Below are 12975 nucleotides of genomic sequence, written 5' to 3' on the forward strand. Positions count from 1 at the left end.
TTTTTTTTTTTTTTTTTTCGATGGAGAGAATTGTCATATGGACTGCCTTGCCTTTTTCACATATAGCACGCGTGGCAAGAAGCGTCAATTTGGCCTACCACTTTTTCTATCAGTTTGCACACTTCCTTGGATACATCAAACATACATGTAGGCAGGGAACAGGAAACTCTTTCTATTTTGATCGTGAAGTGAGAAACGTTTTGCATCTTTTGCTGGTTTGTTTTAAAAGTGTAAAATAGGGAGAGCCCAGGGGGAAAAAAGTGAAATTACGTCGTGAGGGAAAAAAAAAGAAAAAAAAAAATTAAATAACTTATTTGGGAAGGAGAAACATTTTTATGGTCTTTACCAAGTGTGCCTCGTTCCGATTTGGTTTGTTATTTTATTATTTTTTTTTTTATACGTGTAAGCATCCCGCAAAAATGAACGCTCTCTTGCGCGTACTGTAAGCCACAAACTGAGTACGCGGAAAACACTTCGTTCTCAAGAGCGAAGCCCTCATAAGGAAGCATACACGTGTAGGACATGCTCCGTTCGCCTTGGTGGCTTTCTCCTACCACAGGTGTTTATTTTTCCAAGCGCGCGGACTTTCCTCCGCTATAAAACGTTTTGCAAGCCACCAGAAACGATCTGTGCACGCTCTCTTATCAGCTATGCTGTGCGTGCCCTTTGGCGGAGCACCACAAAAAAGGGGAAAATAAAGCAAATGATATGGTGCCCCCCTTTTGTCTTATGTAGCGTATAGCTAGCGTTTAACTATTTTTTTTTTTTTTTCTTCTCACCGTTCATATGAAGCGCCATCTCGAGTGGCTCGCAAAATAAGCTGCCATTTGTCGCTTCACATTTGGTACTATTGTTAAGTGTTTGGCTAAGGGGAAGAAATGTGACTTCAAAAAGACGAGCGTTTTGGGAGGAGGAGAGCCATGCCGCAAGAGGGAAGCCAACTTGGCAAAGACAAAAGCGTACAGTCAAAGGGAAACGTACATGTGTGCGCACATATTTTAACGCATGAGGCATGTATGAAGCAGTTCCGCTTCGTTAGTTTGTTTCGCCAAGCATAGCTATGGAAAACATTTCTGTACCCCCTTGGCCTGCGCATTAAAGTGTCTTCCCAAGTGAACCTCATAAATGTTTTTTCTCCCCCCGACGTGCACATCTACCCTTTGGGCATACCAAACGATGCAATGAGAAAGAGTTTACACAACCTTTCCCCCATCGGCATTACAATTATTTATTTTATTTTTTTTTTTGTATACCTTTTTTAAGCTGCAAATATGTTTGTACTGGTGTACTTATGTATGATCCTCCGGTTGGCACGCTTAAAATATTAATGATTGAACTGTGGGCATTCGCAAAAATTGTTGGGGGGTTACCTAAACTCATGGGGATAAACGATAAGGTTATCCTTTTCGCATAGGGCATGGACAAAAAGGTCCTTCACGTACGTACAATAGTTTACACTAATGGAGGAATAGAACCTCTTTTACGAAAGACATGCAGACGTCTCAGAGCTTTACATTGTGCACACACACTTGGGTGTATGCTTTCATGTGTCGGTCAAAACGGACATTTTGTTTTGTTCCACTTGCAGGGCAAAAGCAGGTATTTTCGTTTTAGTCTTTTAACAAAAAGCCGCATATTTAGGGGAATGATTATGAGGAAGAGGAGGCGGAGGGAGATTCCAACGGACATAAGTTGTGTGCAAAAAGGGGTGCGGAGAAATTATAAAATTCGTTACCCCCAAGAATATGCACGACATGGTTGCTTTCGTTCGTCTTGGTCATTTTGTTGCAGTCCATGGGAGCAGGCGGATGTTCCGCACGATTTTGAAATGGCAATTGTTCTATTTGGATGTGTAGACCAACCAGCAGCATTGCAATTTTTTTTTTTTTTTTTGTTTTTATTCAGAGGACAGCTCTGTACAGCGTTTAAGCAACGAACAAATGGTACAAGTGCACACATGGGACATGATATGATCAGTGTGATATAGTTGAAGCGGGTTTATCTTTTTTTCCCTTTCGCTCTTTCGAAGCGTTTGCCTGATTGAGGCAATTTGCGGGGTGTATAGCCAATCCGCTGAGTGTAACTCTATTCGCAGCCCAGTCCACATGTGCCTGCGCTCAGGACAAATGTGCACCATGCGTGTTACACGCGCGCGTGCTCCTTTATGAACATATGCGCAAAGGCTGCCAGCCACGGGGGGGACATTTTTTTTTCACTTACTTTTCTTTGTTAAAGTTACTCTTGGCGTGAACAGGTAAACAGAATATAATAAAATAAAATAAACCGTAGGGAAGCATATCAAGCGGCGAATGCCTACCTTGAGGTGCACTTTGTCACACATCGACCTTTTCCCTTTGTGCATCCCCGCCGCAACACGGCCAGCGAGTTCATTCCATAACTCACCACAAATAAAATACCCATCGATATGGCATTTGTGAGGACCATTTTCCTTATGTTGCACTGAATGACACATTATATGCCGAAGTAAGAAAAAAAAAAAAAAAAAAAAACAGTGGGTGATTAAAATGAACGCAAGGTATATATTAACACCCATGTGTTCACCATCTCCTTTTGCGCAAAACTAACAAAAAAACAAATAATAACACAGGAGAATCAGTTGGAAGGATACTCCACCTTTCACCCATTTCAGTTACAAGTCATAATAACCTTCGTGGAGCATTTTGCGGCTAAACACACGTGGGCCAGAAAGGGCAAAATAGAAAAATCCAACTGCATGCATAACAACACAGGTGTACGAAACTCCCGCCGCCCTTAACAATGGCATTGTCAAGGAGTAAAGTGAGATTTTTATTCCCCAATGCTACGCTGCAGTCGTATTACCCCACGTCTGAAATGTTTAAAGGGCCCAAGGTTGGCAGTGCGCCAAGAATATATAACGGCCTAGATCCTAGGAAAATACATAATTACCCATGGACAAATATATTTAAAACGAGGACAATAAAGGAAACAGGATATCAGTATGGAAACTGGGCAGGACCATCTATTCATTCCATGACCATTGATGAATTAGCCACCTTTTTTACTAACAAGGATTATTTAAAACATTTTACCTACTGGCAATTACTTAAGGCTACTTATGGGCAGTTCCAATTTCTGTTCCTGTTTGTGGGCTCACTAATTGTTACGATCACACCCATATTTTTGTTCACCATGTATATACAAAAGTTTGAGCCATTAGAAGTTACCATGGACCCAGATGATTATTACAAGAATTTCCATTGGCACTATTATGGTGGAGAAATCGACCATCATGCTTTTTCACAATACCTGGAAGCTAGAAGGGCAGTGAGGTATAGAAATGCGGACATCAACCCCGTCGATTGGATCCCCCCACAATACAGGACACCGGAGGAGTGACCTATGGCGAACCCTAATCATTTTGATGAAATGGGAAATAAGGGTAAAATTTGGATCACTTTTCTTTTTTTTTTTTTTTATTATTTTTTTCCGTCTTGCAAGGGTTTTTTTTCTTTAAATAAGTTATCCAGTACGGGTTAAATTATCTACCGTTCTGGATAGTACACAATTTCATGTGCCAAATGCGTGCTTAACTCAGCTCTTCATGTAGAGAGGCAATTGTTGTTAGGGTACACACATATACCCATAAAACGTGAATTGCATTAGGAATTTGTTCTCAACTTTTTCCTCTTACAATCAGCTTTTTTGTGTCGTATGCCCATTTAAAAAACTTATAGCATTTCACCAGTCAAGGTTCAAAAACTCTTCACGCTGTATGTGCTGATATAACTAACAGGTGGTGGTGGTGCAGGACGCATGAAAGAATAACACAAAATGGGGCTCGTCAAAGGGAAAATCTTGCAAGGGTAGTTCTTCCACATGAACTACTCATCTTCGCGAGTTCTAATTAGGTTATGGAGGGGACGCTACACACCACCCATAACGTTTGAACAAATGGAGGTGAAACAGCAAGGTACAGGCCAAGCGTACTGCTTAAAAATAGTGATAGGCAACGCCCTCCGCAGCCCCCTTCCGCCTCGTCTCATTTCCTGCGTGGGCCCCAATTTTATGACTGGATGCTGTCCATAATGTCCTTGTATTTATCGAAGTCTTCTCCTTTTATTTCGAACAGAGCGTTCACATCTTTCCTGCCGCAAACTGTGAGGAAGATGAAAAGCGGGATGGACGCGACAATGGAGGCGAAAAGGGAAAAGTAAAGAGGTGAAATGAAAAGACAACGAGAAAAATGTTAACGCAGTGAAACTTACGTTCACACCACTTATTTATGTTGTCCCTCAGTACACCCAATATAGCAATCGTCTTGGAGCACTCATCGTCGTTTCTATGTGGAGCAAAAAAGGGGGATTAACAGGTGGCATAATTCAAACACGTCGCTACTACAAATATGTTTTAGTTGGGGACAGGGTTGTAGGAACCCATGTGAGCAAATACGCGCGGGTCTATATTCTGCATCTTTATTGTAGGAAGTCCCTCGCATGCAAATGGGCAGAGACGCATACATAGGCATAAAAAAGGGGGGTAGCACTTTTCGAAGTTTTTTTTTTTTTAAAGGGAGGCGCTCATTTTATGTATTACTCCAGGAGATGCATATTTTGAATTGCATCTCTAAATGCCTGAGCGGCCATCTCAATGGAAATGTTTATGTCGGTGTGCATGTCTTTGTGGAGAACTAGAAATGGGTTAAGGAAAAAGTTGAATGATAAATTTTATTAACGTAGTGCTTACTTATGCTCATCTATTCTCCTCCACATGGGTATGTTCACTTTATATATGGATGCTTGAGGATGGGGCTAACCTGTTAAACTAACAAGCAGTTCTAACATCCGCGGACTAGACGGAGGTATACTCATCCGGTTGGCATAACCTAGTGCGTAAGAATACGACTGCATGCTTCTTTCTTGAGTCTTCTTCTTTTCTTCACCTTCAAATGTATCCGAGCAGTATCTCGTAATATCTCCAAGTAAATGCCAATAGAACATTAATATTTTCTGCAAATAGCGATGTTGAAATGGGGGTAGCTCCACGTGGCACATAAGACGGAAAAAGCTATGTTTATCGTTTTTTTTTTTTTTTTCTTTTTTATTATTTCCAGTCAACTTTTATTTGTCCTTATTTGTATTTTTAAAAATGATGGATGGGGAAGCTATACCTCGTTAGTTGTCATGGGAATGCATTTTGTTTTTATAATGTCATATGTGCTATTTTCTATGGACCTTATATCTTTATTTAACTTGTACTTTAGTAGTTCAGCGCACTTTTTTTCCTGTTCACTCGTGTTTTCATTTGCTATGATATTCTCGAGTACGTTTTTTTCCTTTCTCCTAACGTTTAGGGCATTTTTGAAGGTGGATCCCTTAAAGGAAAAGAAAAAAAAGAAAATAATACATCACATTGCAGTGCATTATGTTATAGAATATGTAACAGATAATTCATGGACATTACTCTGCATAAGCTGCATTTTGTCTTATTTATCTCTATTGCCGTTTTTGCCTTGATGTGAGCATTTGTTCAAACGGAAACAAGAATTGTGCTAATGGCAGCAACTGCACACGGAACGTTTTCACATGTAGTGGGGCTTATTTATATGATGCCTTTTTTTTTATTATTATTATTATTTTTTTTTTTATGCTCCTCTATATTATAACATTGGGTTGGGAACATCAGAGAACGCTGCGGAATGAGCGATTTATGATTTATCACTTTCAATTTTCTTATATGTGCACACAGGTATAGAAAGTGCCGCCACAGGATGCATACACGCTATTAAGCTCGTACTAACCATTAACACAGACTCGGAGTAGTTTAAATTGTAATTGTCCACATTCACAGCACTTATCATGGAAACCATTTCTGCATTTGATATGGGGGGGGAAGGGGAGCAAAAAAAAAAAGCTGTATCTAATTTGTTACACTTGTTAGATGTGAACAAGTGGGTGTACTACCCGCTTTGCTATTTTAAAAGAGCGCAATTCTACGGCTTAACCATCGTAGTATCCAATATGGTTTAATATTTTTAGGTAGTATATGAATTCTTCTTTATTGTTTAGCGAAACGTCGTTATCAACAGCCGGCTTCATTTTGTCTCTCGCAGAAGTGTTTTGCAGTGGGTGGAAGGTATCCACTGTTGGTCTATTCTGTGTTGCTCTGCTTTGTTATTGTATTTTGCTTCGTTCCTTTTTTCTTTGTTTTATTTTTGGTTTCCCCTGAGCGCATTTGCCTTGAGTTTACAAATTCACGGTTTTACACGAAGGGTGATAGACAAGGCATTTCTCTGGACATTTCGAATGATGGATATTGGGGGGGTTAAAGAATTTAAATATGAGGTGGAAGCACTTGTTAAAAGGATTATTTATAATGATGTACGTGCACAGAAAAAGGGGCAGGGGAGGTGTTGCACGCGCTTAAATGTGACTCTGTTTTTGGTGCAACATTTGTGTGCAAGGCTATGTGCAGGTATGTGTACATATATATATGTATCTGCTGGTATTATTATTGCTGCCCTCGCAGAAAACATTTAAAGTGATCCTTTTCGTGGACATTTAAACAGAAAGCAGCCGCATTCTTTTGTGTTTACTTGTCCTCGGATAATCCTTTTACGTGTTTACCTTGTTTAAGAAAATATCCATGTCAACAGCCTTGAAAAAATTACAACTTTATTCCGCACAGGTGGAATGCTACAAAAAAGGCGTTGTGTGCAAATGTTGTTCAGAATTTTTTTTTTTTTTAACATTTGTGTATGACCGGCAAGGTAAAAATATGTTTTTGCAACGTGAAAATGGCTTTTTAGACGGCATTTTTTGTTGTTTTTTTTTTTGTCTGCATTTCGTGTGTAGCTAGTTGTGTTGCGTTACATGACGCTATGCTATGTTCTGTTCTGTTATTTTATTTTACTTTTTTTTTTCTCCCCATGGGCTTTTAAATAAATAGCTGAAAGTGAACAAAAGAATAAGCGACGACAAATTTTCCAAATGGGCGTACGGTGATGTGAAGGAAAGGCGTTGATTCGAATGTTTGGACACTAATGCATATTAGTTTTGTTTTTCCTGTCTTTTTAATTACGATTATGTATGTCTTCTCATTTTTGTAGCAAGTGAGTACAAAAGTGGGGAACTTTAATTTAAAATAGATCCATTTTTTTCTTCTTTTTTTCATGCGCTTATGTGTTCGCAAAATTGGTAGTTGTTGAAACAGCGGAAAAAAGCCACCGGACGCCTTCTATACTGCGCCTTCATGTGGAATAGAAGGTAAAAGCTTTGAATGGAAACGACATGGAAACATTATGCTACCGTGTTGGGCTTATATTTGGCCAAGCATTGCTCACCTTTTCACTATTTCAGAGGACGACAATGCTGTGCGCTTTAAGTTGACGCTACTTTAATTTTATTTTGTTTAATTTTATTTGGCTTAATTTAATTCCTTGTATATGCCACATATTAGCCACATTTTTAATTGGGCTGAATAAAAAAGTTTCGAAGTGAACGCAAAATTTGCTTAAAGACGGGTGTTCCATTTTGCGTTTTCTGAAAATATCGAAAAGACAAACATGGGTGTAACCCCAATGAGGGGTGGGGGAGAGATGCACACAACGTTATTGGCAATGTGAATAACTTTGCCCAATGTGGCAAAAAAAGAAAAATATATATATAAGCTAATTCATACTCAAAAAAAGAATAAATACGAGCTGTAAAAAAAAAAAGAAAGGCTTACGTCGTATTGTTGACAAATTTTTACGCGCGTTACAAAGGGTGCACAGAGTTATGAACTACAGCGCTGATTCGCACGTGTCACCATGCACAAAATGGGTAAGAAACAAATGTGGAGCGTACGTACTTTGCTCCTTTTTCTACTTTTTTTTTTCACCCTGGCATGACGGAAGTATGCACACCTTTTTGTGCAAATATGGTGGGAGTTACCAATGTGCCTATTTCTTGGGAACATACGTTTTCCCCAAGGCAAAACAATTGAGGGTTATATCTATGCTTAACAGTCCACACTGTCGTTGACCGACTTCTTCTCATGTATTTCCCTCTTTTCGTCGTAGGAGTCCTCCGCGTTGACGCCCTCGTCCTCCTTGGGCAACTCTGAAAACATGAATTCATTTTGGTATTCAATTAGGTACTGCGTGCTCCTTTTGACGTCAATAAACAGGTTGTAAACTCTTCTGACGTCCTGGACAGTAACTTCTGTGGCTTTCCTTTTTTTGGAAACTAAATTGGCCAGAGTGATCAGGTGCAGTGCGTATCTTAGGGAGGACTCCGATGCAATTTTGCACAACAGCTCCTTGGCATACTCATCAATTTCGACGTCTTCCTCTTCAGCTCTTTGTTCTAAAATTTTCATTATATCTTGATGCTTATAAGGGTAGGTAGGTATAATAAGAGTTCTATCTAACAGATCGAGGGGGATTCCATGGGGAGCTTTATAGTCCGTTCCTCTAATGTGTGTAATGCCTCTATTTGTTGCCATAATAACAATGGGAGATTGCTCACTTTCGAGGGCCCTATTTAGGTAAGAAAAACATTCGATGTCTAACATATGTACTTCGTCAATAAATAAAACACCTGGTACAATTTCCGCCTTTTCATCTTCTTGCCATTCATTAATTTTCATATCTATATGCTCCCTAATTTCGTTTTTAATTTCTCCAGTATCTCCTGAGAATAAAGCTAGAAAGCCTTGTGTCCTGCTATTTATCGCGTCAATATCGTGTAGAGTAACTGTGTGAACTACTTCCTTCCTTTTTTGTAATTCTCCTTCAGGGCATTGAACAAAATTTGTGTTTGGGTCCATAGCATCGTAGTCTTTCGATCGAGCAAAAGATTTCCCAATTTTTGTAATTTTCCCTGTGCTTTTATCAATACAGATAACATCCCCTGCTGTGATATTTTCCTTCTGTAAGGCTTCTATCATTTTGTTACCCAAATCGTATAGTGTTTCCATTTCGGTTGTTTTAAGAATCATTTTACCTACCTTTTTGTTAACATTGTTCATATCTTTTTCGTTAAATTTTTCTATTTCAATTTCTACGACTTCTCCTTCGATAACTTCCGATTCTTCTTTAACCCTAACGCCAATGGATCTTCTAAAGGCTTGTGTTAACGCTTCAGTTTTGCTCATTTCTAGGGAATATACTTCCGAGCCTGAGATGTGCGTGAAGGGCGTATCTTCCCCTAAGGCTTTTGCAATACCCATAGCGATGGCCGTTTTGCCTGTTCCTGGCTGGCCTGCTAACAGAATTGCTCTGCCACTAATTCTTCCTTCTTTGATCATGCGCAAAACTATTCCCGCAGCTTTACGTGCGCTCATTTGTCCTATCATGCCCTCTGAACAGTATCGGGCATCTAGACAGTCGTTCAGCCCTAGGCCCCTAATGTGGGAGTGGGCCCCAATCCTCTCAATTTTCTGAATGTCCTTCACTTCTTCGAGCTTCATCTTGGCGAGCGCGTGGTGGGTTCCGCCTACACGTGGGTATGGTGGTGGTTCAAATGTACACATGGGATGTGTAAAACATATGTGCACATATATATTTTATTCTTTGTGCGGCACATTCATCACTGGGCCGCTGCGAAGTAGGCTGCGAGGAGGCAAAATTTGCAGCCCTTTTGCTCAGACGCGAAGGAATCTCCTTTAAGGTATGAAGAGTCAAAGGTATGCGTCACCAAGTATACGCACAGTTGCTCAAAATTTGTACATATAATTAAAAATAGTACGTCTTTGGTATGCTTACGAAAGCGTCCTTTTTAGGGTTTTTCCAGTTTTATATCTTCCTTGCTTCTATACTGATTGATTTCAGCTTGTGAGAAACATCCCTCTTTTGGGGGGTATCTTCAGGGTTCACTTTGTTGTGTCAAAGGAGTGGGGAAAAAATTCCCTCCTACTTTTTAAATCAAGGGCGTACTTCTTTTTTTTTTGTTTTTGACAATTTTTTATTTTCCAAGGTTTGTTTCGACTAGGCGTACGTTTTAAGCGTGATTGTGCGTGTAAGCGTGTTATATGTATGCCTATTTTTGTACGTTATGAAGAAAACGCCATTGCCACGGTTAGCATTCTTTCCTCCTCCGAATGGATGTTTACACGAGTACTCTTTTTTTTACAAGTTGCAATTAATTCTGTGCTTTTTTTTTTTTTTTATAGGTGAACGTTCCATGTGGATCGGTTCGTGCGTTCTTTTTTTTTTTTTTTCTCCTTCACCGCGTCACAATTTAGCAAAGAGAATTCAGCGCTATCGGATAAGTGTTATCGATACGAGAAGTATTTTTTTTCTTTTTCCAATTTGGAAATATCTTCAGCGCATGGACATTACGATACGTGGCTTGCATTCATATTACATATTACTAACCACACTTATGTTAGTTTTTTTTTGGTTCCGACCCCCTTATGTGGCATCTCCTTTTTGGTGAAATAAACAAGGTTTCACTATGCATAAATGCTTCAATTATTATGTTCTCATTTAGAAAATAAGATTTTCGTTTTTTTGTAAAATTCAGAGAGTCACCATCCTCCGTGTGGTGGATTTATAACGAGCACTATAGTGCCATTTGTCATATCGTCATTTTATTACTTTTTTTTCCTTATCCCGGGAGGACCGAGAAAGGGAATAAGAGTGTCACTACTGCGATACGGATTAGCAAGCCCATGTACGTACCTACGCGTAGATGGGCCTGAATCCGTACTCACCATATGGTGGCACAGAGCTGCTGCAGTCTCTTATGAGGAGGTTTGCCGTCTGCACGAATTGCTAGCCACTGCTATATAGCTAACTGACCGCGAACACACATATGGGATGCTGAAAGGAGAAGAGGAAAAAAAGGGGCGCAGCGTATGAAGGACTTATTTCCAAGCACGCCTATGCGTATATACACACATATATGTACATGTGTAGGTGCCCATTTGTGGATATTCGTGCGAACCGCCGAAGTTGGAAGCCACAATGCGTAAACCAAGACGAGCATATTCAAATTAAAATATATGACCAAATTATTTTTAACTAGAAAATTATAAGCATAACGGGGCGGAAGTATAGTACGCAAGATATAAAGCAGGGTCTGACGGAGAATTGTTGTTATGTAATTTGCGCGTTTGTAGCATTATGCTTGCAGGGTCATCTCGTCCTTGATCCCCCCTTGGCGCTGTCCCATTTTTCCCATTTTTTGTGTTGCACATTGGAAACAAAAAAAAAAGCAGAAAAACACGTTAAAAAGCTGTCACTTGTTTGTACTGTATTTCTCTTGCAAAAGCGAAAAAAGAAAAAGTTATATATTTTTACAGTAGTAGTTTAAAAAAAGTTACGTGCTTTTTTTTAGTGTGTAATTTTTTTTACACAATTCGTTTGCGGCAAGTAGACTATTTTTCCGTTTGGCACATGCACGTGCAGAATTTTTTTTACAAAGGAAGAAGATGGATGATACTGTAAGGAAGATCGACATTTTCATCATCATCGGAATTGCGATTGCATGTGGAGTTTTTTCCGAATTTTTAAGTTGGATATTCGTTTACAGAAATGAGAAGTTTATAAAGCTAAATGAAGAATTGAAAATATTGTATGAGAAAGTTCAGAAGGAGAAGGAAGATGGGTTGTTAAGCAAAATCGATGGGAATAGCAGCAACAGTAACAATAAAAAGAAAATGAAAAAAAAAATGACAACGGAAGACATATATCTTGAGAAAACCAAAACAATGGCAACACTGAAAACAAAGTCGAATGTAATAACAGGATTAATTTTTATGTCTATGATGCCGTTGCTTTTTAGCTTATTTGAAGGACTCACAATTGCCATTTTGCCGTTTAAGCCAATTTTCCCCTTTACCTTACTAACCCACACAGGGTTACAAAAAAAAAACGTGTACCATTGTTCATCGACTTTTATTTATACCCTAACGCTGATGCTCACTAGACAGAATATTCAGAAGTATTTTGGATACGCACCACCAGCGGGAATGTTTGGAGATTTTAAAATGCCGGACGAGCAGGATGATATATGGAAATAGGAGCAACAATTGGACCGGCAGAAAAAAAATGCATGAACCGTATAATTTTTTTTTTTTTTTTTTTGCGACATGTGCGTGTTTTATTTGTTTATTTAGTTATTCACAGGGGTGTAGTTCTTACATAGCTATCTGCGCATGTGCGCGTTGTATTTTTTACATACACCCACAATTGTGTGGAAATTATTTGGCATTTTCCACGGTGCATATTTTTGCGTGGAGTTCTTTTGACCCTGTGTTTTTGTTTAGTCGCTCGTCCCTCCAATGGGAACTCTTTTTTTTTTTAGTTAATGGGCTGACACAATTCTTTTAGGAGCTTTTTTTTTTTTTTTTTATGCTAGCCATTTTGGCGAGCAATGGGAACTTCCAAAGGTAATGATCTAAATTGGGTTAACAATTTTGAGTTCGCCTTACCCACTTTACAACATACTTTTGAAGTATTCACATGCAGCAAGGGTGGAAATTCCCCTAAGTTCTCAAGTTGTTAAATCATGCACAATTAAAGCGTATAACTGCGGGGGTGACTTTTTTTTTTTTTTTTTTTTTTTCTTTTCTTTTAATTCTATATATGGTCATTATTTATTTCACCACTCGGAATTCTGCAAAATGTTAATTTTTAAAAGGGGATACGTGGTGAGGTACATCCCTGCCACTGCAAAGATGAGTTCTGAGAATGCGTTATATGATCACAAATTAAAAGAGGCAGTAGGTAAAATCAACTACTTTACATTGGGCATGTGCTGGGGGCAGGAAAGATTGTTGAGTGCGCGGTAGATTTGCGGGGTTGTTGTTTTTTCAGTTTCTTAAACGACCCCGCTTTTGCCCCGTTCTCTGTTGTACTTTTTTTACCGTACTTTTTTTTGCTGCTCTTACTTTGTTGCACCATTTTGCCGTACTTTTTTTTGCTGCTCTTACTTTGTTGCACCATTTTGCCGTACTTTTTTTGCCCCTCTTTTTAGGAGGGTACTTTTTTTTTTTTTTTTTTTTTTT

At 39.1% G+C, this 12975-nt stretch overlaps 4 protein-coding genes across 4 annotated transcripts; 2 read left to right on the forward strand and 2 right to left on the reverse strand.

Annotated features, from left to right (window-relative positions):
• Window positions 1-2778: 2778 nt before the first annotated feature.
• AK88_02347 (uncharacterized protein) lies at window positions 2779-3378 on the forward strand (the record flags this gene model as incomplete). The annotated part of the gene is made up of 1 exon (XM_012479978.1): window positions 2779-3378. One exon carries the CDS (start codon window positions 2779-2781, stop codon window positions 3376-3378), a length of 600 nt encoding a protein of 199 aa, XP_012335401.1.
• A 667-nt stretch (window positions 3379-4045) lies between these two features.
• On the reverse strand, window positions 4046-6077 carry AK88_02348 (uncharacterized protein; the record flags this gene model as incomplete). Its single annotated transcript, XM_012479979.1, has 7 exons — window positions 4046-4137; window positions 4248-4321; window positions 4576-4669; window positions 4796-4988; window positions 5150-5353; window positions 5780-5850; window positions 5984-6077. The coding sequence occupies 7 exons, from the start codon at window positions 6075-6077 to the stop codon at window positions 4046-4048; spliced, it is 822 nt and encodes a 273-aa protein (XP_012335402.1).
• A 1903-nt stretch (window positions 6078-7980) lies between these two features.
• Window positions 7981-9432, reverse strand: AK88_02349 (uncharacterized protein; the record flags this gene model as incomplete). Its single annotated transcript, XM_012479980.1, has 1 exon — window positions 7981-9432. One exon carries the CDS (start codon window positions 9430-9432, stop codon window positions 7981-7983), a length of 1452 nt encoding a protein of 483 aa, XP_012335403.1.
• A 1965-nt stretch (window positions 9433-11397) lies between these two features.
• On the forward strand, window positions 11398-11988 carry AK88_02350 (uncharacterized protein; the record flags this gene model as incomplete). Its single annotated transcript, XM_012479981.1, has 1 exon — window positions 11398-11988. One exon carries the CDS (start codon window positions 11398-11400, stop codon window positions 11986-11988), a length of 591 nt encoding a protein of 196 aa, XP_012335404.1.
• Between the last annotated feature and the right edge of the window lie 987 nt (window positions 11989-12975).

The sequence above is a fragment of the Plasmodium fragile genome, assembly GCF_000956335.1.
Source record: "Plasmodium fragile strain nilgiri unplaced genomic scaffold supercont1.23, whole genome shotgun sequence".
NCBI lineage: Eukaryota > Apicomplexa > Aconoidasida > Haemosporida > Plasmodiidae > Plasmodium > Plasmodium fragile.